Source organism: Phoxinus phoxinus (assembly GCF_949152265.1).
Source record: "Phoxinus phoxinus genome assembly, chromosome: 8".
Taxonomy (NCBI): Eukaryota; Metazoa; Chordata; class Actinopteri; order Cypriniformes; family Leuciscidae; genus Phoxinus; species Phoxinus phoxinus.
Genome location: NC_136883.1, coordinates 36,536,965 through 36,563,071, shown reverse-complemented (window position 1 = coordinate 36,563,071; position 26,107 = coordinate 36,536,965). Strand labels below are relative to the sequence as shown.

Genomic DNA, 26,107 nt, shown 5'->3' with positions numbered 1-26,107 from the left:
ATCATCCCTGCATTTATTCGAGGTCACTGGCACCAGATCTCATCCGTCCTCATGGACTTTCATTCATTCACTGTTCAAACTCCATCACAGGAGTCACTAAGGCCAGAGACTCGTGGAAAACTTTGATCTCATCATGCGATCAGCTGCGAATCTTCAATCTAGGAAAACAAGAGCAGCAAAAAGTCCCGTGATTAAATTACACATCAATCTAATGGCAAAGATGCCGAGAGGAGCTCTGATTCCCAGCGTCACGGCTGGATTTACACACACACACACACACGCACACACACACATACACACACACACGTTCCCACGGATCCGGCAGTTATGTGAAGCCAATCCTCACTGTCCAGAGATGTTTGGGTGGTCCTTTGGCCTGGAGCCCCGACACTGTCATTGACGAAGAAACACGGTTTTACATGGAAGATCTGAGACTTGAGCGCAGGGTTGCCAGGTCTGTGAAACAAAACCAGACCAATAATATAAAGAAATGAACATATGCTCTTCCCATACATACAGAACATCCTTCATTACAGCAGTGAGTTTTCCATCAAGTTGAAAGTTAAATAGCATATGTCCTCCAAAACAAAGCACTTGAAGTCCCCCTGTGGTGAAAATCAAGCTTTTAATGTAGTTTATGTGTCTATGTGGTGTTATTAATCTGCTTTAAGACACACCATGTGTAAATTCATAAGTCGACAGCATTGCTGAGTATTTTCTGCTTAAAACTGCAGTGAACCAAAGACAGTCTCAAAAACACGGTTTGAAATCGCTGGTGTTTCTGACGTCACACACTACCTTGTAACCAATCAGATCAACGTGTGATCGTCAACCAGTGGATCTCTGAGTGAGTGAGTGGAGGCGGGGCTCATTTGCATATTCATAGAACCGCGCATTCTAAATGAGGCAAGGGTGTCGAGTTACAGTCAATATATTTTTAAGAAATTTTTTTCAAGGAAAAAACGCTTTATGATGTAATTTTGGTGATCAAGGATGAGTTTTAAGGGATAAAGACAGGGAGACTTTAAAGGTTTGATATGACCTTCTGAAAAAAAACTACACTTTAGCGTGCTTTTAAAGAGTACAAATTACAGAAATACACTTCAAAAGACTATGCGAACTGAGTTGGCTTGTTATTGAAGAGTTGAAGTAGGAGTTTTTAGTACATCTTTGTGTTATTGTATAATCTTCTATTGTCTTTGAAATCTGGTTAATGTGTGCTGATGTGTGAACTGAGAAGCATTATGGTAAACTAAAATACACTTCAATGTCATTTCTACTGAAACTTGTATGTCATGTAGGCCTATTTTAAATCGCGGATGAATTGGAATTTAGTACAAAATATTAAATATAATATCAAATAATCCACAGACAAAAATATAACAAATATACTTTTAAGATTTGAAGTACAGTACAAGTGCACATTCAATGCAATTACACACACACACACACACACACACACACACACACACACACACACACACACACACACGTATGCTGTTTATTCATCGAGCTGCTAATGAACTCAACACCTCTTCTGTTCAACACTGACACATAATTCATGCAGGATTTCAGGAGGAAATATCACATTATGTCAGCAGTTTTAGTATCTGCCATAAACATGATTATAGACTTCATGGCCTCATGCCATAAACTGAATTGTAATGACTTAAAGATATATATATGTATGGGTCAATGACGTATAAAGATTTTCAACATATTTATCGGATATTGGATTTATACATATACACACACACACGCGCGTACACACATATTTATCGGATATTGGATTTATACATATACACACACACACGCGCGTACACACACACACACACACACACACACACACACACACACACACACACACACACACACACACACACACACACAAACACATTTAATTGTTTATAAATGTTCATTATATATTTAGATAGTATAATATTTCATTTTAAATAAATTCATAAGAAACAAGAACATATTTAGACAAAAATAGTGTGTATATGTATAAAGAATTATATATAATTATTTAAACATTTTACCTACACATTTATATATTTCTGAATATGTAATGAAAAACATTCAGACTAAATCTGTATGTGTGTATACCCACACACACACACACACACTTTCAGTCTAAATGTTTAATATGCCATTATTTTCTTTTTTTATATTACTAATTTGATATGTATTATATTTCTGCAGACTGATGTAAACCCAGATGAACACAGATTAGAATTAAAGCACAGAGATTAAAAGAAGTTGTTCTTTACGACCTAATTAATGTTCGGACTGTGAGTTTAATCCTGAAATCTGCTCAGCAACAGTAAACACCGCACAGCTGCAATGATGGAGCGATTACTTCTCTGATCCGATTACTGGACCGACCAATCAAACAAATCTGACGGCAACTTCACATTAACAGCAATAATTGGTAACACTTTATTCTGAGGAACTGTCAGTTAGTTTTGATTGGTGTTTTGTTCTGGGTTTAGTTGATCTGGTCATTAGTTCAGCTCTGTCTTCTGTTTGTTTCTATAGTTTCTGATCGACTGTTAGTTCATTGTGTCTTGTTCATTTGCTCTTCAGTTCTGTCTATTGAAACCCTGTTCTGTCTTGTTCTTGCTCAGTTCTTACCGTTGCATGTTCTTGTTCCTGATCCTGAGAATCTGTTTGGTATTCAGATTTGAGTTAGTTTTAGTTTAATAAAAGACTACCGCACTTAGATCCAGTTTCATCTCTGCAGCGACCTCATGTGTGACCCTGGACCTCAAAAACAGTCACATGGGTCATTTTTCTGACATTGAGATTTATATATCACATGAAAGCTGAACAAAGCAGAATTGCCATCCCAGTTGGCAGGAGTTATTCACCAAATATTAAAATTGCTCAGCCTTCATAATTAATCAGTATTTTGACGGAAAATATTTTTGTACAAAGGGGGCGTTTTGCCCCAGCGGTGGGGTAAAACGCCCCCTTTCTTACCAACCAGTTTGCTTTATAGATCAATAGCAAAAAGAACAGACTGTAGTTTTTAATCTCTAAAAGTAAAAGGCAAGTAATGTATCAACATGCATATATATTGATATTTATTTCAGGAATGTCCAACATTTTTAACATTTATATTTATTATACATATAACATATAACTGAGCCTTGTAAACAAATATGTTGTAATGCATAAATAAATAAATAAATAAACAAACAAACAGAAAACCCTAAATAAATATTAAACTTATAAATTATATTTATGTAGTGAAATATATTCAATAAATGCATTAAAAGCCACTATGTTTTATCATTGGGTCACCAGAACCACCTTCCATCAGTTAACTGTGCTAGCTATAATGCTTACTTGAGGTAATTTTTTCATGTTTTGTTAAAATATTTTGATTTTACCACCTAGTTATACTTCATTAAGTGCAAAACAAATGATTTGATAGACATAAATATGTTATTATAGTAATTATGATAGAGAGAAAATGCCCCCTGGGGGGGCGTTTTACCCCCTACCGTAGGGGGCGTTTTACCCCACAAGCTATAACTTAAAAAAAATGTTTTTAATTTTTTTAATATAATTATATTAGTTATAAATAACATATGCTCTCAAACTACAGACTTCACTATTAATCTATCATTCATCACTAAGGTATCTTGCAGAACAATATTCTCGTAAACACTTGTTTACTAATATCTAAAAATTATAGCACTTATCATGTAATCCTCTTCTCTTCAAATACGTCGCTGGTGTCAACTTCTCCATAGAGATTTGTATATCCCCGTTGTCAACGTAGTGCATAGGAACAGTAAAAATGTATCTTGACTTTCTCTAATGATTATTTTGGGAAAAACAGGTGGGGGGCGTTTCCCCCCACTCTACCCTATACCCGTGCGGCTCCAGACTGGGTTTGTGGTCCAGGGTCACGTGTTTAAAGACTAAAGTTTTCAGGGTTGAATAAAATATAATGTGTCTTTCTAAAGGTTTTCTTGTGTGTTGTGGTCTAGATCTGGTCTGTGATGTAATGTTCCAGGGTCATTAGATTAGTAGACTGTTAAGTTCGGGTTAGTAGAATAAGTTGACATGGAGTTGCAAAGTTACGTAGCCTATAGTTAGTGTAATGTCTAAAATGGACCATCAAATAAAGGAAATAAAGTGTTACCCAATAATGTGAGACAAAAATGTCACTATGTAAATGACACGTGACCGAGGACAGCATTATCAGGCATCATCAGGGTGCGGCGAGTGTGTGCGTGCGGGACTGAGATCCTGATACCAGCGCCGAGTAAACACTGGAAACCAGAAGAGAACGGAGACAAATCACTTCAGACTTCACAATCAATATGGCCAACAGGATGTGATGTCATGCTCTTGGGACGCGGATTTGAATGGAATAAACCAATCGAAAGAAACAAAGAAAACATTCGAGATGTTCAAGGGCCAGATTTACCTTACTAACAGCTTGCATCACGTGACACTGAAGACTGGAATGATGCCTGATGGGAATCCAGCTTTCCATCACAGAAATAAATTATATTTTTAGGTATATTAAAATAGTAAACCATTATTTTCACAATATTACAGTTATTTTTCCTGTAATATAAGACTTATTAAAAAAAAAAATTGTTTAATGTTTCCAAACTTTGACTGGTACTATATATATATATGCCAAAATCAAATATAAAAAATACAAAAGAATAACAAATAAATAAAGTTTACACTTTTTTAAGGTGTCCGTGTTACAATGTAATTGTACATTTGAGTAATATTATAATTAACTACATGTACTTACTATATGATTATTAGTTCATTTATAGTTATTACTATAGTAACTACATGCACAAAGGACACTGTAAAATAAAGTGTTACTTTAAATACTGATTTTGTTTACCTAGAGGGACACATTTTTTCCCATTTTATTTTGTTATAAAAACATAATTAAAGACCTCTAATTAAATGAAAAGAGTGTGTGTGAATGAGACGTAGTTTTGAACACAAATAACATTACAGTCACACAGTTTAAGTTAACTACAAAAACCACTTTATTGAAAAAGCAGATTACATAAATCTACGGTTAAATGATACGCCCCGACTTTTCATACATTAAATAACTTTAAACTTTTCACGTTTAGATAAATAAATCTACTTTGCTTTTTCTTTATTTTATGAAATATCTAGGAAATCAAGACATTGTACGATAAAAAAGTGATGCAACAAGAACGTAAGATGTGCATTTTTTTTTAAGGACTAACCGAAGGAAAGCTACCGTTCATGATAAATGCAGGAAATACATTCTAGTTTATTTACAGGGACTCTAACGTTGTGCTATACAATAGTAGTACGGTTTAAAAGTGGATTAAGACAACGTGGAGAAAAATATTACGCACTTTAAAGAAACAACACACTGGTGGGAATGATCTGGAAGCGGGGAAATAAGGTTTCTGAACTGGTATTCATGCCGTCGATTACCATAGAAAATGCATCAGCTGGTCAAAAAAAAAAAAAAAAGTGATTTTCTCTGGGAGTCGACGGCATTAATCCCGAATATTCCTTAAGCTAAATCTGCGGGAAACCTCTTAGACGCAGATGTGATCAGTCAGCAAACACATCTTCACATCAGAAGCTTTTACACTGGAGTTAGATCTTCTCAGGTCAGTAGTATCACAGCAGACAGGAGTGTGTGTGTGTGTGTGTGTGTGTGTGTGTGTACAGCGGCCCAGACACGGATGCATTAGATCGAACATCCTTGAAGGATCCGGGATTTTTAATCAGTAATCTGAAGTTAGATTTGACTGATACTGACATTGTTTTAGCGTTTCAAACTCCTTTTTGTGTCCAGTGTCTTTATAATAAACGACACTTGCATTGATATTTGATTTACACTCTTAGAAGAAAATGTTCTATGTGGATTCCGTCAGGCACTTCATACAGTAAATACAGGTGAACCTCGAAAAATGAGAATATGGTGCAAAAGTTCATTTATTTCAGTAATTCAACTTAAAAGGTGAAACTAATATATTATATAGACTTATTACATGCAAAGTGAGATATTTCAAGCCTTTATTTGTTATAATTGTGATGATTATGGCTTACAGCTTATGAAAACCCCAAATTCAAAATTAGAATATTGTGAAAAGGTTTTCATAAGCTGTAAGCCATAATCATCAAAATTATAACAAATAAAGGCTTGAAATATCTCACTTTGCATGTAATGAGTCTATATAATATATTAGTTTCACCTTTTAAGTTGAATTACTGAAATAAATGAACTTTTGCACCATATTCTCATTTTTAGAGGTTCCATCATTTATGGATTTAGCTTTAATGAATTCATTTAGTTTTCATTTATTTTATGAATTAAACCGCTCGTAAACATGCCACTACAAAAAAATGGAAATATCCCATTATACGCAAGTCAAACGCAATCATTTAAGACATTTCAAACCTTTTTGGCATAAAGAGTTCTTTAAATATATTCTACTGTATATAGAACTTTGTTTCCCGACGAGTGTAATGCAATGACATTCAGATGCGTTTAAGTGTGTAAATGCTTATCAGGGTCACTGTATATGGAACACACACACACACACACACACACACACACACACACACACACACACACACACACACACAGCGGCCCAGCCACTAGTCTGCATGAACATATACACAACTACACACACAGACGAACACACACACAACACGTCCTAACCAGATGCAATGCAATAAGCTTCTAATTTTCATTTATATGAATCTAGTAATAAAATAAGAGTTTTAATTTCGCTTTGATCATTACATCATTCCCAGACTTCAACGTGTTCATGACTTTATTATTCTGACATGTGCAAAATGTTCTGTTGCTCGTAGCTTGATTGCATCGCGGCTGGTTTGGACGGCGGGTCACACACACACACACACACACAAATTGACTGCAGGACAAATGCAGGTAATCTCTGGCAGGCCTGGTTGAGTCCAGCACATCCAGGCTTGACCTTTGACCCCGGCGCACATCAGAGTCTCCTGAGACGCGTTACAGTGCGTCTCCTCCACGTTCAGGAATATGTAAGGCAGAAAGGCACCTCATCCGGAGACAAACCAGTGTCTGAAGAGTTCACAGATACACCCGCTGAGCTGGTGTCAGGTCGTAACGGCCTCCCTGACTCCGGCCAGAGACATTAAAAGTCAGACTTCTGCAAAATATACATCTGTTAGTCCTGCCATATGCAGCAGGATTCACAAGAAGAAGAAAATGCCAGCGATGCATCAGTGTTCGGCACACTGCCGCCACTAGTTTAGGCATTTAACTGATGCTTAAAGGGACAGTTCACTATTATTCACTCACGCTCATGTCATTCAAAACTGTACGAGACACCTCAGGTTACTTCTGGTTATACGTTTTCTAATATGTTGTTTGAATATGCAAATAAGGCATTATCTAATTAAATATGCACTCATTTGCATACATTTCCAGAACAGAAATCTGAACATTGGTTCTTGTTGTTACTAAGTCGTTGTCTCAATTTGAGAAAACAGCCTTTAAATATATGCGTCGTGACTGAAATCTATAGACACAAATGGAAAAGTGTAATAATATAAACACTGTATTTTGGATGTTTTCTGAATAAAAACATGTTATGAACACAAAAGAGCCTCAAAATTAACCAGTGCATGAAAAACAATGGCTTTGCCAGTAGTGTCTTGGCTTAAAAAAGGCATTTCAATAAATAAGTCATACCGGTTTGAAGCAACATGAGGGTGAATCAATGCAATTTTCATTTTTAGTGAACTGTCCCTTTAAAGATCCGGGCAGCTTGGCACAACACACACACACACACACACACACAGGAATGGTGCATGTCGAAGGCAGTGAGCGAGGTGACGGGATATTCGATGAAGGCACAAGAAGTCGTAATCTCAGTCAGTGTGTGTTCAGTGCTGTTGTCTGGCGTTCCCCTCGGCAGTGCTGAAGACCTCACTCTGGGTCCCGACCGGAGCGATACAGCGAGCCAGACCGGGACGCGAGAGGAATATGGTGATGAGGGATGAAAGTAGTAATAAAAGCCTCCCTGGTTGGTCATATAAACCTCAAACAAGTGGAAATATGACGAGCGATCTCCCTGTTTATTGTTCTGGGGAATGCTTGTCGTCACACCATTCTCTTCTTCAGCGCGAGTCCGTGCGTTCACAGTTCGGTGACGTGTAGCGGGTAGCTCGGGGGCGGGTGTGTCGGCACAGGGGTCTTTAACCGGTGCAGATGGCATCGGTGGCACAGCAAGTGCCCCTCCAGCGGGTAACAGCGATGCCCCTCTTCATCATTCAGCTGAAGACCACAATCCTGCAAGGCATGTTATTCTCTTAGCATGTTTGATTGAAAAAAGTCAGGCCCAATAAAAGGCCTTTTCATGCATCAGAATACAGTGCATCATCATCATCATCATCATCATCACTCTCGTGGCAGGACCTACACTGCAAATCATTTAATGAACAACGCTTCCTATTTAGATGGAAATTCCTTCTGCAAGCCAATTGGGGAAATCCAGAGCAAGAGGAAGAAATCCAGAACTGCAGTTTGGTTTGTAAATAAATTACCATGAAAAACAAATATGGATTCAATGTTTTGACAAGGGCTTCAACCCATTAACCTAATCTCAACCCTGTCACATGACAGTTTTGTTTAAATTGTGAATGGGAAGACATATTTTCATAAGGAAAAGATAAGTGATGTAAAAGTAATCTAATCAATTGAATATAAGCACACACACACACACACACGCGCGCACACACACACTATATGTAATTATTATTTATTTATTAATAAAAGTAATATTACATTTATATTGCTTAATATATTAAACATTAATTTTACTAATAAAAATAATTATATTCATTTGAATATAAATATTACTGGTAATTAAATAACAATATATATATATATATATATACACACACACACAATTATAATTAGATATATACACTGTTTTTATATTAAACATAGATAATATAAAAATATATTATATTTATTTTTCATTATATTAATTGTCATAATTAAAAAATATATCATATTAATGTATAAAATAATCAGCTGCTCATTGACAAAGTTGCTAAATTCAGAAAATTACTTCTGAAAGTTCAGCAGACTCAGAAAATTACTTGAATATCATTCAAAATATTACTAAAATTACATGTTAATAAAATATTAAGATAATACTGGAGCACAAAAATAGCTTTCTTTAGCAGAAAAACTGAGATTTCATAATTAATAAGTCAGAGATGTTTGACTCTTTGAGAAACGTGTTTAAGTGAACACTTTACCTCACAGACTCAAAGTTTAGCTGAATGTCACCAGTCAATGATTCACAATATTAATGCACATTTATACCTGAGCCGAGGCCTAATACACACAAAGCACATCTTACATAACTCCAGAGCATTGTCCAGGAGTGTAAACATGACCCCTAGTTAGGAGCCATTTACCAGACACGCTTTCCTCTGAGCGAATCACAGTAAACCAGCGTCTGGAATGATGTCACAGCTTCACAATGGTGACAGGACAGGGGTTGAACATCAGTAGTTCACAGCAATAACCACTGACTTATGAACGAGTCTGAATTACCTCACAGTGATAGCATTCCACATGGTAATCTTTATCCATGGACACCACCCGTACAGTCTCCTCTGAACCCTACGAACACACACACACACACAGCTAGTTAACCTCTGTCCTGAAGCGTGACCTCAATCCTCAGTCAGTATTATGTCTGGTTCAGATTACTCTATTTTAGCCTGATTTTGTCACGATCCACGTGTCAAAGTGTCGTGGGGATTCGTAAACGACAACAGGCATCGGGACGCAAGATTCGATCGTTTCATCTCGTATAGTGCGTCATAGTGGACGACAACCGACGTCGCGTCTGCGATGTTCCCCGACATCACGATTAAAAGACCAGCATGTTTAAAAAAAATATTCCAGTCCTCCATGACGGGTTCCGTCAAGAGTGAGTGAGTGTCTGTGTGTGTGAGTGAGCGAGCGAGAGTGTGTGTGTGTGTGTGTGCGCGAGGGAGTGAGCGAGCGAGAGTGGGTGTGTGTGCGAGGGAGTGAGCGATCGAGAGTGGGTGTGTGTGCGAGGGAGTGACTGAGCGAGAGTGAGTGTGTGTGTGCGCGAGGGAGTGAGCGAGCGAGAGTGGGTGTGTGCGCGAGGGAGTGAGCGAGCGAGAGTGGGTGTGTGCGCGAGGGAGTGAGCGAGCAAGAGTGGGTGTGTGTGTGTGCGAGGGAGTGAGCGAGCAAGAGTGGGTGTGTGTGTGTGCGAGGGAGTGAGCGAGCGAGAGTGGGTGCGTGCGCGAGGGAGTGACTGAGCGAGAGTGAGTGTGTGTGTGTGTGCGCGCGAGTGAGTGAGCGCGAGTGAGTGTGTGTGCGAGGGAGTGAGCGAGCGAGAGTGAGTGTGTGTGCGAGGGAGTGAGCGAGCGAGAGTGAGTGTGCGCGAGGGAGTGAGTGAGTGAGAGTGAGTGTGTGCGCGAGGGAGTGAGTGAGTAAGAGTGAGTGTGTGTGCGAGTGAGAGTGAGTGTGTGTGCGAGCGAGAGTGAGTGTGTGCGCGAGGTAGTGAGCGAGCGAGAGAGAGTGAGTGTGTGCGAGGGAGTGAGCGAGCGAGAGTGGGGGTTGTGTGTGCGAGGGAGTGAGCGAGCAAGAGTGGGTGTGTGTGCGAGGGAGTGAGCGAGCGAGAGTGGGTGTGTGTGTGTGCGAGGGAGTGAGCGAGCGAGAGTGGGTGCGTGCGCGAGGGAGTGACTGAGCGAGAGTGAGTGTGTGTGCGCGCGAGTGAGTGAGCGCGAGTGAGTGTGTGTGTGTGTGCGAGAGTGAGCGAGCGAGAGTGAGTGTGTGTGCGAGGGAGTGAGCGAGCGAGAGTGAGTGTGTGTGCGAGGGAGTGAGCGAGCGAGAGTGAGTGTGCGCGAGGGAGTGAGTGAGTGAGAGTGAGTGTGTGCGCGAGGGAGTGAGTGAGTAAGAGTGAGTGTGTGTGCGAGTGAGAGTGAGTGTGTGTGCGAGGGAGTGAGCGAGCGAGAGTGAGTGTGTGCGCGAGGTAGTGAGCGAGCGAGAGAGAGTGAGTGTGTGCGAGGGAGTGAGCGAGCGAGAGTGAGTGTGTGCGAGGGAGTGAGAGCGAGCGAGAGTGAGTGTGTGCGAGGGAGTGAGCGAGCGAGAGTGAGTGTGCGCGAGGGAGTGAGTGAGTGAGAGTGAGTGCGCGAGGGAGTGAGTGAGTAAGAGTGAGTGTGTGTGCGAGGGAGTGAGTGAGTAAGAGTGAGTGAGTGAGAGTGAGTGCGAGGGAGTGAGCGAGCGAGAGTGAGTGTGTGCGCGAGGTAGTGAGCGAGCGAGAGAGAGTGAGTGCGAGGGAGTGAGCGAGCGAGAGTGAGTGTGTGCGAGGGAGTGAGAGCGAGCGAGAGTGAGTGTGTGCGAGTGAGTGAGTGTGCGAGGGAGTGAGCGAGCGAGAGTGAGTGTGTGCGAGGGAGTGAGCGAGCGAGAGTAAGTGTGTGCGAGGGAGTGAGCGAGCGAGAGTGAGTGTGTGCGAGGGAGTGAGCGAGCGAGAGTGAGTGTGTGCGAGGGAGTGAGTAAGTGAGAGTGAGTGTGTGTGCGAGGGAGTGAGCGAGAGTGAGTGTGTGCGCGAGTGAGCGAGCGAGAGTGAGTGTGTGTGGGAGGGAGTGAGCGAGCGAGAGTGAGTGTGTGCGCGAGGGAGTGAGCTAGCGAGAGTGAGTGTGTGCGCGAGGGAGTGAGCGAGCGAGAGTGAGTGTGTGTGAGGGAGTGAGCGAGCGAGAGTGAGTGTGTGTGTGCGAGGGAGTGAGTGAGTGAGAGTGAGTGTGTGTGCGAGGGAGTGAGCGAGCGAGAGTGAGTGTGTGCGAGGGAGTGAGTGAGTGAGAGTGAGTGTGTGTGCGAGGGAGTGAGCGAGCGAGAGTGAGTGTGTGCGAGGGAGTGAGTGAGTGAGAGTGAGTGCGAGGGAGTGAGCGAGCGAGAGTGTGTGTGTGACTGAGCGAGAGTGAGTGTGTGAGTGAGCGTGCGCGAGTGAGCTAAAGTGAGTGTGTGTGTGCACGAGTGTGTGAGCGAGAGAGTGAGTGAGTGTGTGCGCGAGAGTGTGTGTGCGTATGTGTGTGAGTAAGTGAGCGAGTGAGTGAGCGAGAGTGAGTGTGAGTGAGTGCGAGAGTGAGTGCGTTTGTGTGAGAGAGAGTGTGTGTGTGTGTGTGTATGCGTGTGCATATATGTGTGCATTGAATGTGTGAGACTCACGCGATGACTGGTCAGAAAGCAACGTGTAGTCTGACATGTCCACGACACGACAAGATTTTTGGAGTCAAAATCGTGTAATCTGACACAGTGACTATCGTAACACACAAAAAAAACGCGTAATCTGAACCAGGCATTAATGTATTTAAACTCTTGTACCTGTGCTGGGAGGATCGGCTGGTTACACGAGGCACATTTAGGAGCAAAAACCCTGTGAAGATGAAGACACACAAAAACACATTATGTAATCACAAAATAAAGGTCAGGATGATCAGGACACCTTCGTCTGTGTCTGGATGTACAATATCTCGCTTATGACATGGAATATACGTAAAGAATTAGACATGAAATTAATAATGAATAGACATTGAATTGATCGTCCACTAAGAAAAACAGTTTCTAGCAAGCAGCTTTGAGCCTAGACGAAGGAACAAGTTAAAACAAGACGGACATTTAAGTAATATTGCAGTTTTGAAGCTTTTCACCACATAAAAATATTGATTTGTGAAGAAACCATTTAGAAATGATTGCTCAAAATCAATTTCTCTATGGAGAACATGAATGGAGTTTTTACTTCCGGAACCCGACTGTTGAACTCTATAATAATGCTAGATGTTATGAATATAGATTTTTATACAAAAACTGAAATATAAAACAGGGTGAACGTGAGGATATCACTCACGTGTGGTAGTCTTTCACACAGTAGATGTTGTTTTCCACATCCACGGTGAAAGGAACGCCGTCCAGACCCTCCTTACACACAACACAGCGGAAACAGCCTGGATGATACGACTTTCCCAGAGCCTGCAGGATCTACACACACACACACACACACACACACACACACACACACACACACACACACACACACACACACACACACACTAATGAGGCACAATAACATAATTTCTGTATCCAAGTATAGACACACATCACTGAGCCGGAGTATTTCGAGAGATTATGCCGCTTTGATAATCCATTTATTTTAAAATGGTAAAACTAATTTAAATGACAAGAGATCCTTCCTCTGATAAATTCAGAGATGTGTAAAGTACTACAGACTTTACTTGAGTAAAAGTACAAGTGCTCTATCAAAAAAGTGACTTGAGAAGAAGTTGAAGTGCTCTTTAAGCACCACACTTAAGTAGAAGTACTAAAGTATTCATCATTTTTTGTACTTAAGTATTGCAAGTAGTTTATTTTAAAATGTACTACTCAAGTACTGAAAGTAAAAGTACAAGTATTGTGTTATGTAGTTATTAAAGAAAGCAGTCAAAAGTTTGAACATCATATTGTTTATTGATTCGCGCACTGATGAGCCGTCTACCGCTCTGGCAGTGATAATGTGGGTTTGAAATGATTCGTAACATTTTTATAATTGTAACGAGTAACGATGCAGCACATAAAAAAATGTATCGGAGTAAAAGTATTAAACTCATCGAAAATATGTTCTGAAGTAAAAGTGGAAGTATGAGAAAAAGATAATACTTTAGTAGAGTACAGATACAGCCTTTTAGTACTTAAGTACAGTAGTGAAGTACTTCGTTACTATACATCTCTGGATAAATTAGAGCAATAGTAATAGTGCAAAAGCACCGGATGGAACTGAAATCTTACCATCTCCATGATGAGGTGTCCACACACAAAGCATTTCTCCGCCGTCTGCTGGAATCCGGAATACTATGGGAGAAAACACCACAGCTAAGATGCAACATCATGTTTGATCAGCAACACACACTACAGGACAATGGTCAATTTAAGGGAGTTTCACAGCTGAGAGTCCGCATCAAGGATCGAACCAAAGGTCATGTTTTGATACATTTTATACATTCGGTAACTTTTGGTTTGGTTGACCTTTAAAGGAGAACTCCGGGCAATTTTTAAGTTAATCTTGATCGTTATACCTTTGTGAGAACTGTCTATAGAAAAAAAAAACGAACCGGATTGGTGCTTGCAACACGGAGCTGCTACCGCTAATGCCCAGAGCTAGGGTTGCCCTAGGGACCCTTATTTACCAAAATTTTAAGTTTGCCACTTAGCCACTGTTTATGTGTGTTTTGTGTTGTTTCTGATTTTGAGGATGAATTTTGTCAATTTTCGAAACAGGGTCCGACCTTGATGTAATTTGATTATAATCATAATGTAACATTATTGAAAAACAGATTTTTGTCTGTACAAAAAATGCTCAACTTTCACAAAAAGTAATTTTTATTGTTATAATTGTGATTTCATAATATGTAGGTAATAGGTATGAATCCAACTAAAAACTAGAGAAAATATGTATTTTAGTCAAATAGCAAATGGTGTAGCTCTGCAGCCATCTACTAAAGTGATCATTTCTTTACTTTTAAAACGGCATTTTCCAAAAGATGGGCAAAAATCTTACACTAAACCATGTCAAATTATCCATATCCATGAACGTTAGAAATGTGGGTATTTTATAAAGTGAATTTTACTTTTTTTTTAAACTGTTTTTGTATAAAAAATATTTATTTCTTTATTTATATAGCCTAAATTAAAAAATATATAATAAATCCTCCTAAAAAAAAAAATATTATGTTGTTTCAAAATTACATTTTGTTGAAACAACACAAGTGTGACTTTTCCCCCCCACACTACCATAAAAAACAGATATTATTCAAATTGATTTACATTTTTTTGTAGATCTAGAGATAATTTTTTATTTATTTCAGCAAACGTCATTTGCGGTCAAAGACCCGAACAGCGCACAAGGGGTTAAAAAACGTGCAGGTTTACAGCGCATGTTCACGAGACTCAGTCGCTATAGAAACAAAGACGCTAAAATGCAATCACGCAATGCACTTCTCTACTACGAAATTGATTTCTTTATATTTGCTATTAGTATTATCCATACTGCAAAATCCTTATGTTTTTATTCAACTATATGTGGGCCTAATGAAAAATACGGGACAAATCGCGTCCCTTATTGATTTGATACGGGACGCATCATTACTTGTAAATACGGGATGATTCCGTATTTTAAGGGACGGGTGGCAACCCTACCCAGAGCTACACTCAGCTAACGGCAGTTATGGGGCATATTCATAAAGAGTGTGTGTGCCTCTTAACAGACACAACATGCAATTAAAATGTCTGTCCAACATGAACAGGGTCCTTACATGACAACAAGATGCGTTTAGCAACTTAGCCATTGTTTAAATTCACCTAAATAGTGTTTGAGACGGCTAGCTGTAGTCTCGCGCTGAAGTCCCGCGGGAACTCCCGTTGTAGCCGGGAAAGGTGAATAGAAGTGTGTGCAGGTGGAGGAGCGTCGTGTGTGTGAAGAGTGTGTGGAGGAGCGTCGTGTGTGTGAAGAGTGATGATCGGAGTTGCTCACAAATGAAGAAGAAATGGTTCGTAGCGTAACTATGGAGAATATAGAAGATTTTGAACACATGGAAGAGGCTTTTGAGTTTGATGGTCGTCCTTATTTATTCGAACCCGAGTATACAGACGAAGAACTAGCCTCACACTCTTCAGTCAACAATACCTTTCCCGGCTACAACGGGAGTTCCCACGGGACCTCAGCGCGAGACTACAGCTAGCCGTCTCTAAAACACTATTTTGGTGAATTTAAACAATGGCTAAGTTGCTAAACGCATCTTGTTGTCATGTAAGGACCCTGTTCATGTTGGACAGACATTTTAATTGCATTTTGTGTCTGTTAAGAGGCACACACACTCTTTATGAATATGCCCCATAACTGCCGTTAGCTGAGTGTAGCTCTGGGCATTAGCGGTAGCAGCTCCGTGTTGCAAGCACCAATCCGGTTCGTTTTTCTTCTTCTATAGACTGTACTCACAAAGGTATAACGATCAAGATTAACTTAAAATTTCCCGGAGTTCTCCTTTAAAGTCAACTTCCAAAATGCAAAAAATATCTAATTCCAAAAAAGTCCACAAATCACTGAGCAACATCGATTTATTGAACTGGTCTGAAGGGGGCGCTCTCTCTCTCTCTGAGCTACAGTAACACCCTATGGTGTGTTTAGCTCTGTAGACAGAGAGGTGCATCTGATTAAACACTTGAGACATCAACTGAAAATCCCAGATGATCCTCCGCACGATTCCTGAGGAGATCAACTGGACGGATTAAAGTGATGGCCACCAGAAGTATCGATCTGAAGGGTAACCACAGAGGTTCCTCTTCTTCAGCATGAGGGTTTAGACCTCTAAAATGATTGAAAACATCGACAGTCTTGAATAAAGTCTTCAGAGGTAGTTAATGGTGCACAGGTTGCATGCGTCTTAAATACAGAAGCGAGCCCGAGGGGAGCCATCTGTCCCGGAAAAGGGTTTTGACCTGGTTACCAGGGTTACAAGGGTCTGGAGCGCCGCCATTAGAGTAAAGATGTTCTCAAACGTGCACTCTATGGAAATGAGTGGCAAAGGCCACACAAGATCTTCGGACTCTATTGAAGGAACCAAAGGCCACATTTTAACGATGAAACTCGGCTCATTCCCTACTGATTACATCACTGCTAGCCTGAACATGCTTTTCTTTGGTGTTTGTGTGTTAATTGTGGCGCGAGGAGGACCAGCAGGTGGGGTTGGGAGGGACTGATCAATACCAGGACCCCCCCCACCCCGTCCCATCAGACAGGCCATCTGCCCGACCCCCGGTGGCGTGCTCCTCAGTCAGTCACGTCAGCAGAAGTGCTGTTTGGGGTCAATCAGGGATCTATGAAGAGGCTGACTAATGTGTGTGTGTGTGTGTGTGTGTTTTCTTCCAATGGACGATACCAATGCTTATATCTGTGCTAGGTGGCCAATAGTCACCTATAAATTTTTTTTTTTAAATATATATATATTTAAAAGTATAACAGCTTATGAAAACCCCTAATTCAAAATATAGAATAAAATATTGTGAAAAGGTTTTCATAAGCTGTAAGCAAAATTATAACAATTTGCAACACTTTGTATGTAATGAGTCTATATATAATATATTATTTTTACCTTTTAAGTTGAATTTCTGAAATAAATTAACTTTAGCACCATATTCTAATTTTTCGAGTTTCACCTGTATATAAAATGTATACATATATATATATTCTGTATATATATATATGAAAACCATATGTATATACATATTAAAGGTCCGAAAAGGAAAAAAAATCCTAAATATTCAATGACAGTGAATTAAAATATTACAATAATATTATGTATATGTATACACATTTATATATAAATGGTAACACTTTAGTTTAGAGTCCAATTCTCACTATTAACTAGTTTTTAAGTGTTTATTAGTACTTAAAAAGCACATATTAATGCCTTATTCTGTATGATCACATTCTACATCCCTTATATTCCACAAGCCAATACCTAAACTTAACAACTACCTTACTAAATATTAATAAGCAGACATTAGGAGTTTATTGAGGAAAAAGTCATAGTAAATAGTTAGACATACCGGTAGTTAAAATTGGACTCTAATCTAAATAAAAGTGTGACAATACATTTTAATTTAAACAAATAAATCTATCAAAATATTGACCAAATAATTGTCCTGGATAATCAGGAATGTGTCATGAAAGTTTAGTGACAAAAATATTTAAGACAGGAAGTTGATTCCTGCATGATGGATCTGCTATCTTCCCACCTCTCCTGACGTGTGTGTGTGTGTGTGTGTGTGTGTGTGTGTGTGTGTGTTTGGCTTCAGGCAGAATAAGATCACATTGGAGTGAATTGGGGAGGTGGGAGCATCTGTTCTCCCAAGAGACTTTGACATCCATCCATCCGCTAATGAGTGCTAATCAATACAACCCTACTCTCCACCTCCCTCTCAGGAAGCATTCAATTAAATGGAGCGTTGCAGCTTTTTTGTTGAGACACTACAGCTGGTGTAACCCTAACCCTACAGCAGGACTTCAGATGAGAACAGGTTCTGCAGAAGCACATCAGAACGAGTATCAACAATAGCAGAACAATCTGTGACGGGGACAGATACTGCCTGCCTGCTTTTAATGGAGTAATGCGTCACATAGTGTCAGAATTACTGTAATTATGAGATTAAAAGCTTGCGTTCAAAATTAATCATTTCTGTAGCAATGCCAAAAATTAGGCCAAAAAAATGTGCTTTTGTTGTCAGGGATTGTGTGTGTGATTGTGTGTGTGTGAGTGTGTGTGTGTAAATATTAAAAGGATTTCTGAAGGATCTCTGGATTTTGGAGTAATGATGCTGAAAATTCAGCTTTTATCCCAGGAACTAATTACATTTTTAAAAAGAAAGTTATTTTTGATTAAATAAATATAGCAAAACATTTTAAAAAATGGGTACCCTTTATTTTAAGGTGACGTAGTTACATTGTACTTAAATACTGAGTAATATTATTAACTACATGTACTTACTATGAGTTAGGGTTTGGTTTGGGGTTAGTTATTTGTAAGTATGGATCATTTACTGTTATTACTATAGTAAGTACATGTAGAAAGGTGTAAATAAATACGTCACACCTTAAAATCGGGTTACCAAAAAAAACATATTGACCAGAAACTTAAGAACAGGTTACACTTTATTTTATTTTAAGGTGTCATTGTTACAGTGTAATTAAATATTTGAGTAATATTAATTAACTACATGTCTTTACTATAGGTTTAGGTTTGGATTATGATTTGGTTGAGGGTTAGTTGCATGTAATTATGCATAATTTACTGTGGTAAGTACATGTAACATAACAAGGACACTGTAAAATAAAGTGTTACCGAAGAACACTAGTGAATGCAAATCTCATAATGCAAATCTCATACTCACCAGGAAGTCCTCTTCACAGTACACCTTTCCGTTAACATTATAGAAAGCCTTTCCTCGTAGTCGCCGTCCTGAAAAAATAAATAAAAATGATGCTAACATTTTAAATAGGTTTCATCTTACGTGCTGCATAAAAAGTTGCAGAAGAAACTCCATGTGCATTTACAAACGGCTTCGACAACAAACAAGCAATTATTTTTAATTGGCAAACATCAAATGATTAAAAGGATGAAATATGTTTTTATCTTTGATGCATGTTAAGTGGACAGCTGTGTTCATTCCCACAACACAAACACACTCACAAAACCACCAGCGTCTGATGTGTAACGCACACAGACATGCTTCTTAGGGTGTGTTCACACTTGTGATGCGATTGGTCTGGACCAAAAAAAAAACAACAACACAAAAAAAGTGTTCTGGTCCGCTTAGCGTTCACATTAGCATTTTAAAACCAAACCTAAAGGCATAGGGATATGCTCACTCCCTGATTGGTCGGCTTTTATTACGTATATTTCACCACAGAACTTACCGAACATCCAAAAGAATGCTGTGTTCTGGGTTAAATGTGCTCGTTGTGTGTGTGTAACCTGCATTTGATGGTATTTAGACCAGCTGAGAACTCGTGAAGAGCTTATAAAATGTGTAAAGGAGTCAAAACAGCGTCAGGAATCCCTCCGTCACACACAAACGAAGGAGGAGACGTGGTTCTGATGCCTGAACTGAACTGTGATGGACAACATCACGAGTATTGACGAGAAAAAAACAAGTGTGCTTGAGCCTTCTGTCCTTTTTAGTGTTGCACCTCCTTGTGACATCTCCTGTTTTGGGTTCGTTTACATTAGGCATGCATGATATATCGGCCACCATATCGGTATCAGCTAATACATTTTTAATTAATGTTTTCGACATATTAAAGCTGATAAATAATGTATTATTTCCTTCAGCTGAGACACTTCAGATGTGCACTGTTCAACATGATGGTTTTGAATTGCTTGAAATATGATTGGAATCACTTTTAAAAAAAAGGAAAATATACTTCAGTGCAACATGTGATGTGCAAGTCTGTCATATATGCAATATAATAATACAATTATAATTGTGTGCTTAGAACATGGATTTTAAAGGTACAATATGTAAGACTTTTGTAATAAAATATCCAAAAATCACTTGCACAGTGTGATATATTTCCTGCAGTTCTGTACTTACAATATCCTAAAAGTCTCCAAATAATTTTTATTTCTGAGAAATTCCCATTTTAAATAATGGCCCGTCCCGGAAAAAAAATGTCGCCTGTCAATGACGCAATATCCGCGCTATCCTCGGTTTCCGCTCGTACTGCCATAGCCATGACGTAACCATGGCGACAGATGTAGACAACTGCGTAGTGCGTAACGTTAAGCGGCGCGCTGTTCTTATTTCGTTCAGACATTATGGACCATGGCAAGCAGACTTTGGGACCAAAAAGGAGAACTAAAATGAGGCTCAATATCTCGAAAACGCCATGCCGAGAGCTAGCGTCCGCGACTAACTTGGACTTGACAGAGCTTCACGAGTCACGACTTGACAGCGACACCGCTCTTGCACATGCTTTATTAGACAGGTGAGCAAATGTACATAAAACTAATCAATGTTATAAAGCTCAACATGATGAAATGTTAGAATATGATCTGTATGTTATTCTAATGTTGATCTAGCTTACTAGTAAGCTGCTAGTTTCATATAGCAAATGAACTAACACATAGAATAACATTATAACTTTCAACACACTCAAATGCTGTTTAGTGTGATAGTGTAACGTTAGAGCGAGAGAGACAGCGCTGCGTTACCTCCAGGGAACTACACTAACCTTTTCCACTGGTGGCACTTGCGCTACTAACTTTTTCAGTTACTGGCGCAAAACATGATTTGGTCGCACAAATTATTTATAGTAAGCCGCTCTGGATAATAATGAACAATAAAGAAACTGTATTGCATACAGATGTGCTTTTTTATTTTACTTTCCATCTTTTAAACCACATGCCGCCTTGTTTTCTTTAACATTGGTTGGGATAGATTTACTGCAATAGAAAATACAGTACACAATAATGTGCTAAATTAATTTCTTTTGGATTTCAACATGCTATGGTTGCCACAGATGGGCAGACTCCTGAACTCTTAAAATAAATATAATCCATAAAATAATATAATAATAGATTTTCAGCAGCTATATTGACTATTCAGTATTAAAGATAAAAAAAAATGCATGTCACAAATAAGGCTATATTATAAGCTACATTGAACTCAATTATCAATTCAGATTCCTCACTTGCTTGGTTTGCTTGACGCCGAAATGCAGTGGGGAGTGCTGCTGCGTCACGGGATATGTACCGGTCTATACATTTCGCGTGCTTCATACTGTCATTGTGAAGCTTCAATTTACATGGACACTTATAATCGGATTGACGGCTCAATCGGACTAAAAAAATCTTCATGTAAACGCCTTAATCGATCGGGTTGAGCTCGATCCGAATGCAATTTCGATCGGATTGAAAGGGGTGGTTTATTCCTTTTGTAATGCGATCGGGAGAACATGTCAACACTTGATCGGATTGAAAACCGAAACTGAAAGGACTGCGCATGTACAATGACGTATGACGCGCGGAACGAGCTGTTCTTCCTGTTGAATAAAGTGTCATATAAATGAGTGTCCCGCCATTCTAAAATTCTCATTTCACTCAGCGCCTGTGAAGTGAAGCAGGACAACGTCCCACTAATTGTTTCGGATTCTCATCCACAGACGCTCATCCACAGCGAGGAGAGGCATTTTTACTGCGTGATAAATATAAGCAAAACGGTTCAATGCTCATTGTCTCCAAATCATGACCAGAGACGGATTAATATTACGTCTGCTTTTTAAAACAAATAAAGAACCAATAGAGGAGAATGGTTATGCGGGAAACGTGTGACATATAAACGCGCACATCAACCCGATTACTTTATAGCCGCGGGGCTGAAGCCAACTTTGTGTTGAATGCTCAGAGCACGTTATAAAACGTGTTCTTAAAATACACATTTCTGTTTTAATAAATGCTCATAGTAAATCATAGCATATTGCCTAAAACATAAGGTAGGAACAAAAATAGTCAGTGATACATTTGCGACCCATTAAAAATTAGGGTCGCAATGGCATTTCAAAAGGTCGCATATGCGACCATTTTGGTCGCAGTGTAGTTCCCTGGTTACCTCACAAGTTTAATTCGTCTAATAAACTGACCTGTGCGAGTAGTAATTCAGCGGTTGCGAGTAGTTCGGTAGAATGAAATCTCCTTTTTCTTTTATATCCGCGGGACTCGCGTGTGATATCAGTCTATTATTAGCAATCGTGACCTGCTTCATAACACTGTACTGTTAAAAAACATCAATGTTTTACATTATTAGATCCATCAGCTTGACAGCAAGTCCCAGCATTCAGCTTGTCACTGCGTCATCAACCTGCGCCTCTGTTATTGAAAGAGGTTAGCGACCCCTAGCGGCAATTTAAAAAAAAAAACATATTGTAGCTTTAATAGTGAGACATTTGTTTTTGTTATCAGGCTCTCAAAAATTATAGAAATTTTGGATTTAGATCAGAATATATCGGTTATCGACTTTCAAATATAAAGGATTATCAGTTACCGGCCAAAATGTTCCTATCGGTGCATCGCTAGTTTACATGTCTTTGGTCCGTGTTGCGTTCAGATTTCACTTGAACAACACCAGAGTTTGTTTGGAAGTTCGTTCACACTTATTCAAATGTGCCGCACTAACAGAGCAATGCCAAGCGTGAACACACCCTTAGAATTGAGGTTTATACCAGCCTGAAAACAAATGCAAACTGTGGTTGGCCAGACTGTTTCTGTCTAGGTGGGCGTTTCTTGGACAGAAGAAGCGATCTGACTTCATGCTGCTAGTCTGACTGAACGAGAGTAAGACTCTGTATTCAAACACACACAGAAAACACAAAACACTCATCATTGTCTTTCTCTCTCTCTCTCCCTCACACACACACACACACACATAAATCAGACTGACCCCTTTCCCCGTCCCTTAATTTACAGTGCTCAAGGCAGACATCTCGTTTCTTTTCACCATCGCAAAATTTATGCACTTGCCACATTCAAGCAGCCAGTGGCCGACAGAGAAACGAACACCCGACTTGATTCAGAGTGATAAAGCTCGAGTCACACACAGACGTGAGGAAAGATTTTCAATTAGGGGTGCAAACACACGATTTACACCTGCTGGAACATTATATACAACCTTATTTGAACATTTAGTGCATGTTAGTAGATAACATGTTGTTGTAAGTCACCCAACCAATATCCAGCCATCGTTTTTATGAAAATTTTATTAGTTTATTGTTACTTGTCAATATAAAACTTGAAATTTACTGAAATTATTTCAATAGGTGTATCAGTAGTGTACCCATTTTAACAATACTGTGATAAAATTGATCATTTCGGTCACTATAATCATGATATTAAATTTTCTACTAGCAATCAAGCATCCAGATCACTCTAGCATGAGTGCAGGTTTGGTCAAGAACCACTCAAAATATCCTCAGAAAATATAATAAATGGGTGCAAATGGTTCAGAGAAAGATATATATATATTTTTTTTTTTGTTAAATTGAGAAGGGAAAGTTAGATGTGGACGTTTGTAGACGTGTGTAAACACAACAAACGACGTTGAGATCACAGAGAGAGAGAGAGAGAGAGAGAGAGAGAGAGAGAGAGAGAGAGAGAGAGAGAGAGAGAGAGAGAGAGAGAGAGAGAGAGAGAGAGAGAGAGAGAGAGAGAGAGAGAGAGAGAGAGAGAGAGAGAGAGAGAGAGAGAGAGAGAGAGAGAGAGAGAGAGAGAGAGAGAGAGAGAGAGAGGTCTGAGTAAACGGGGACATTCTTTCGGACTGAGGTCACCGGCTGGTCCCAGTGTCCCCCCCTCAACATACACACACACACACACACACAGAGAGAGGGGGGGGAGGGGGACGGAAGGCTAGATTCCTCCAGGCTTTGTCAAAGACTCGGCCACAGTCAACTACATCTCCCCTGCGAAAAACTGCTTATTTGCATCAAACACAGTTAATTTGTGGCAGATATCTAGCTCTTCACTGGTACTTGCAGAAAATCATAAGCAAATATCTGCAAGTACAGATTACCGGTGGAAACAATCAATACTGAACTGAACTGAACTGTTAATTCACTTCAATTATTTAAAAAGTGAATGAAAATACAAGTTGTAGCAAAAACGTTCAATAGACCCTTTTCACATGATGCGTTTCCAGTTATTCTCATTGGAAATCCCCCACAACACGCTCTCACGCGCTCATTTTTGTACATTTTGGGAGTAAACTACACATTCGTGGTTTCAACAAGCAAATGCATTTACACCAGTCTATTTTTATCAGATTTAAGAAAGCGTTTCGGACGGCATTTGGTCTTTTCACAATCGTCTTATCCCATCAGAGAACACGCATGAAGTGACGAGGTGTAAACACGGTTTTTATTTTACTACTGGGGAAAATGGGAATGCAAAAATTCGTCCACCACTATCGAAGTTTATCCAATGATAATTTCCGCTTCTGAAAGCCCCGGAAATGTGAAAATGGTCCATTACCCAAAAACTTTTTCATGCACATGCATCTCTTTCTCCTCCGCTCTTCTCAGAAGAGTGTGTGGCCAGTTTAATTTCCATGGTTTGCTGTGTTAAATGCATCTTTGATTTAATTTTTACACTTGAGATGCTTCAGAATGCATGTTTCCCATGACCGAGTCTGTGACAGAGGCTGTAGAGCTTCTGAACTTAGTCAAGGTCGTCGACTCTAAAAATATGTGACCCTGGATCACAAATCCAGTCATAAGTCACATGGGTATATTTGTGGCAATAGTCAAAATTATAGATTTTTCTTTTATGGCAAAAATCATTAGGATATTAGGTAAAGATCATGTTCCATGAAGATATTTAGTAAATTTCCTACCGTAAATATATAAAACATGTATTTTTGTGAGTGAATGCAGCACAATCGTGAACATAAATGCACAACTTTAAAGGAGATTTTCTCAATGTTTACATTTTTTTGCTCCTCAGATTCCAGACGTTCAAATAGTTGTATCTCGACCAAATATTGTCCTATCCTAACAAACCACACATCAATGGAAAGCTTATTTATATGATGTACAAATCTCAATTTGACCATGTGACTGGTTTTGTGTCACATATTTACAAAACATTTCCAGTGGACAGCAGCCTCCTTTTCACTGATTTTCAATGTTTTGGCAGCTGAACGATCCACAGCAAGATGCACAACCTAATGGACGGTACTTATGACAACTAACTTTATAACATATTAAATGTGGCATTAACTCGTCTGAGGTACATAATCCCTCGATGATAAGTAGCTTCACAAAATTAACCTCAGGGCATATACAAGAAAATAAACACCTGTGATCTCCTATTAGAAAAAAATCTCAGTGACTGACAGAAATCTCACTTTGACAAAGCATTCAAAGGGTTATATGATTTTCTCACTGACAGCCTGCACACACACACACACACACACACACACACCACATCTAAAGTGTTATGAAACTATGTCATTAAAACACAGCTGCTGAGGGCTGCTGGGAAATCTGTCTTGAACAACATAATCAAAGATTCAAAACACACCAGCAGTGAGAAGTGCTGAGTGCAGCACTAAACACATTTAAACAGAGGAAACACCACATGTCCAGCAGAATAATAATATACAAACACATCATTTAAAACAAAACAATAGATAGAAATAGGAGATGGAATTAATTTAGGAAAGAAATTAATACTTTCATAATTCAGCATGGATGTATTAAATTGATAAAAAGCGACAGTAAAGACATTTATAATGTTACAAAAGATTTCAGGTAAATGCTGTTTTTTTTTTACTTTCTATTCAATCATGAAAAAAAAAAATCAAGGTTTAATATGAAGCAGCACAAATGTTTTCAACATTGATAATAATCATAAATGTGTCTTGAGCATCTAATTATCATATTTAAATGATTTCTGAAGGATCATGTGACACTGAAGACTGGAG

The 26,107-nt window shown here is 39.2% G+C and overlaps 1 protein-coding gene across 1 annotated transcript in view; it reads right to left on the bottom strand.

Moving 5' to 3' along the window:
• Nucleotides 1–7,572: 7,572 nt before the first annotated feature.
• Nucleotides 7,573–26,107, bottom strand: part of wtip (WT1 interacting protein) — a 41,992-nt gene continuing 23,457 nt past the window's right edge. The window contains exons 3-8 of the mRNA XM_079620176.1: nucleotides 19,025–19,092; nucleotides 13,868–13,930; nucleotides 12,933–13,063; nucleotides 12,410–12,461; nucleotides 9,605–9,673; nucleotides 7,573–8,326 (exon numbers count right to left, since the gene is read on the bottom strand). Coding sequence (XP_079476302.1) covers nucleotides 8,174–8,326; nucleotides 9,605–9,673; nucleotides 12,410–12,461; nucleotides 12,933–13,063; nucleotides 13,868–13,930; nucleotides 19,025–19,092 — 536 coding nt within the window. The 3' untranslated portion in view covers nucleotides 7,573–8,173. The remainder of the gene's footprint in view (nucleotides 8,327–9,604; nucleotides 9,674–12,409; nucleotides 12,462–12,932; nucleotides 13,064–13,867; nucleotides 13,931–19,024; nucleotides 19,093–26,107) is intronic.